The sequence below is a fragment of the Notothenia coriiceps genome, unplaced genomic scaffold (assembly GCF_000735185.1).
Source record: "Notothenia coriiceps isolate Sejong01 unplaced genomic scaffold, NC01 NC01_scaffold00015007, whole genome shotgun sequence".
Classification (NCBI taxonomy): Eukaryota; Metazoa; Chordata; class Actinopteri; order Perciformes; family Nototheniidae; genus Notothenia; species Notothenia coriiceps.
This window is the reverse complement of record NW_011347708.1, coordinates 1-4,200: the sequence shown is the minus strand read 5'-3', so window position 1 is coordinate 4,200 and position 4,200 is coordinate 1. Positions and strand designations below refer to the sequence as shown.

Sequence of the window (4,200 nt, the reverse complement as noted above, 5' to 3'; positions counted from 1 at the left end):
TATATAAGGAATTATAGTATTTCTATCATGAGTGTGCAGACATTTGACTTTTACACATGGTACAAGTGTTTTATGATGCTTGTAATGAATAGGAGTTAGCTGTTAAGAAATTCCTATTATTTAAGCCAGTAAAACGTAACTTATTACACTTTTAAAGGATCATTTGCCCATCCCTGCTTCGCTGGGGTTCGCTGACCTTGCCAAATGCAGATAGGCCGTTGTGTTCAGATGGATCCGCTCCAGTGTCGACAAGCCAGTTATCCGCCCTGAGGAGAAAAAAACAGTTAGGACTTCCCCAGCAGATTTGGTGCTTCAAAGGTCACATAGTGTACTTTGAAATGTGATAGTGTTAGGATATTACAAATTAAAATATATATATTTTTCAAACTCATACAAACAAAAGAAGGTGAAAAAATACATAGATTCACTTTAGGAGGTGTCAGACAGTTTTCTAATCCTTTGGGTATAGTTCATAAGGTTTCTCCCGACAGTTACATAGATTTAGCCTCCTAAAGGGATCAAAGTGTTTCAGTGCTGAACTTCCAGATAATCTGATATTGCTGGCTGGACAAGCCTGCAGGAAACCCCCAAACTCCCCTCAGCACAACTAAACAGACCATGACAACTGATAGTTATAAAACAGAAAAAGATATGATCGAGCTCCACTGAAAGCCCAGCCAATAAATAGATGAATACTTAGACAGTGTGTTTAAGCTGCCCTTTTTTGGTCACTTTTACTCGAGTAGGATACGACTGAATTGACTGTGGACGATGTCTTTGTCTATGGTGTTGTTTAAGTGTGTCTATAAAAATATGTGCATGTGTGCAAAGTGCCTTTTTTAAGGTAGAGATCTGAGTTACTTTAGTTGAGTATATCATGATAGATTGTACTATTTACTCCACTACATGTATTTGACAACAATAGTTACCCATAGTTTGCAAATTAAAACATTACATATGGAAACAAAATTGCTTTCAGAATCTTTTAAATTGAACAAAATAAAAACCTTTGAGCTGAAATGATCAACACACACAGGTAATTAAATGCACGTGATGGATGAGTGTCACATATAAGGTCACTTGTGTTAATTTGCACTGTGTTTACGAGGAGTAAATGTTCTGTGTGTTGCTGGCTCTTACCAGGGTGTGTTGCAGGAGTGTGTGAGTGTGAGGTAGCGGACCCCCAGCTGGTACATGAGGCGCAGGGTTCCCAGACTGCTGTCCAGGGAGTGACCCCCCTCCACCCCGATCAGACTGGCTGTCTTGTTCATCCTGAAGGCCGTCATGATTTCTGAGCAGAGCAAACATGAGTGTGATTCAGAGACAGGTGTGAGTGGAGGAAGCAACAGTCTCTGGAATTACTATAGTCTCACCATGGCTACTGGTGGCAAACATGAAGGTTTCTGGGTATTTTTGACACATCCTGTGAACCACGTCTATCTGCTCCAGTGTTTGTCTGACAGCATCTTTGAACTGACTCTCACAGGGAACATATGCAGACCAGAACTGTAAGAGGAACAGAGATCATGTATTAATTATCAACACGCCCTGTATTCAGGGGATTGTTATTGACCCGGTAAGTTCCTAATTAGAATCATATCTCTTTTTTTATTGCTTTATTGATGATTTATTATGTATGTTTTATTTATATGACCTGGGTTGTGAGCTCACCTACAAAATGGCTGCAATAAAGCTGTTAAAATGAAGATACACACAATGAGCCCTTAACATTTGCACACAGCACAGGAAATAAGGCCCAGGGGATACACAAGAGTCATAGCTATGCTTGTTTTAAACAACTGTGTTCAACATTTTAAAGTTTTTGACCAATATGTTGCTATCAAAAAATAAATGTCCTGCTCCAGCTTGCATAATATTCAAAGGTAGTTTATTCAAGGTCATTGCCTAATAATCTTTTCTGGTGTCAATAAAAACTGATAAGTGATAAATCTCTCTCTGTATTCTGAGCGAGGTTCATCCAATTATCTTGCTTAATTTATAATGATGAGAGCATGATTCAACACAAAAATAAAACAGAGATGAATGTTCAATCTGATAAATACACATCCAGGGTACAACAGTTAGGGATTCACTGACTTTCTCACCTTTTCAAAATATCTCAACCGCCCGAATACGGATCTGTGCTATTTTTCACATTGTTTAAAATATGTATGCATTAATGCAGTGGTTTCTATGAATAGTAACACGAGACTATGGATTGCAGTGACACTAAGCGGTGTAAGCGGTTGGCAAGCTGTGAAAGAGCGAATGTATTTACGCAAAGATGTACAATGTCTCTGAGATAATAACATTTGTAGATCGGTCTTGCCACAACCCGATCTTCCTTAATATAGTCCGTCAAAGTAAGATACCAAACCGCATGTGTGGAGAAAGTCTTCACATCCTATTAATTGGTTGTACAACGTATTATAACCTATATTATTGTACAAGTACCACTAATGCAGTAATGTGCATACAGTTTTGTTGTAGCTGGTTAAAGTAAAGATATGTTAGGAGAGGGGATGCGGTTACTTACAAGGCAAAAGGTGTTTATGAAGTGGTTAAATATTTCATTAGATTGAATTTTAAAGATTTTTGGAAGACAGGATGTTTGTCTCAGCAGACGAAGAATCACATGACTTTTCAGGATGGTTTTCTTTGATTTCCCAGTAATATGTTCCGTACGTACTTGCGCTCCCAGTCGTCCCTCCTTGATCTTTGGGATGTTGGTGTGGGTTGTATCCAGCGTGTTAAGATCCACTTTGTTGAGCTCGTTGTTGAATCGCATTCGAAGCTGCCAAGGCAGGTCATTATGCCTGAAATATCAGGAAATCAAAGGGTTAGAGCCTCAAAAGCCTTTTCCCAAGACTTTCATCATAAACTGTGATTTCACAGCAGGGAGGTACTGCCCGTTTCCCCAGATCACCACTAGAAATTGCTTCCAGAAGTGAGTTTTTACTACCAAACATAAATAGTTTACTGCTTTTGCTCATATGGCAAACAGCACATAACCTCAATAGAGAAAATCATAACACGAAACGTTCACTCAAAGACTTTTCCTCTTACCCGTCAATGAGTGGGGTTTCAGACATCAGCTGCAGAGCTCTGGTCATGTATGGATCCTCAGCCGCGGCACAAGAGCTGATCCACAGCATTAAATATGCAGCTGAGATAACTTTGGACAACATTTCCTAAACTTTAATACACTGTTAAACGATCTGCCCTTTTTTTCTTTAACCCTAACCCTAACCCCCTAACGTTTTAGTTCTCTTTTAGCTCAATCGCAAGATCCCACTTCTTAAACCTTCTGCAACCTCTGACCAATCGTGATTTAACCTCCTGCTGCTGAAACAGATCTCTTTCCTGCTTTGCCAATTGCCAATCTTTTAGATTTTAGTTTGAAACTATACAGATTCTTGAAATGATCCACCCAGCTGTCTGTCTGTTTCCGTCCGATTGAACCACTGAAGATTAACTCTGCTCATCGCTCCTCCTCTGTTTTGAATCTGTTTCTTATTACAGCGTCAGCAGTCATAAACGCAGCACAGTAGCTTATTAACTCTTACAATCTTACAATTGTTAACCAATACATACGTCCGGCAGCATTTTTTTTAAATGTTGAAGTTAAATGCATCAATCTGGTGCACTTTGAGAGCAAAATTAGGGACTAAATCTATGGCAGTCAGTAGGGGCTTGGACTGTGAGCCCTAGGGTCTCCGGTTCAAGTCCCCGAACAGACCTAAATATGGAGTGTGGACTGCTACTTGGAGAGGTCCCAGTTCACCTCCTGCCCTGCCGTGGTGCCCTTGAGCAAGGCACCGGACAATCCCCTTCCCCCCCCACTCCCATTGCTCCCTGGGCGCTGTACGATAGCTGCCCACTGCTCCTAGTCTAGGGACTCCTGGTACTAGGATGGGTTAAATGCAGAGGCCAAATTTCACTGTGTGCTGTGTGCTCTGCATGCTCACATGCTCATGGACACATGGATCATACCAGAGCTACTAAGCAGAACCAGCAGAGCAGTCTGGAGCACATAAACATCTTTCCTGCAGGAGAGGGACTTTGAGTCACACACGCACAAACATGGAAACATGGAAACTAAGGAAAACACTAGGGATCAGCAAAGCCCAAAGGAAGTGGTCTTGGAAGCGTTATTCGTAGAGGTTTGTCTTAAACTAATACGTTTGCGCTGTGGACCAA

The 4,200-nt window shown here is 40.8% G+C and overlaps 1 protein-coding gene across 1 annotated transcript; it reads right to left on the bottom strand.

Moving 5' to 3' along the window:
• Positions 1-167: 167 nt before the first annotated feature.
• On the bottom strand, positions 168-3,451 carry LOC104948750 (dipeptidase 1-like; the record flags this gene model as incomplete). Its single annotated transcript, XM_010774976.1, has 5 exons — positions 3,067-3,451; positions 2,690-2,816; positions 1,374-1,506; positions 1,141-1,291; positions 168-266 (listed from the first exon to the last, which is right to left on the bottom strand). Coding segments are annotated over exons 1-5 (632 nt in total), but the record flags the coding sequence as incomplete, so codon positions are not given.
• Positions 3,452-4,200: the final 749 nt, after the last annotated feature.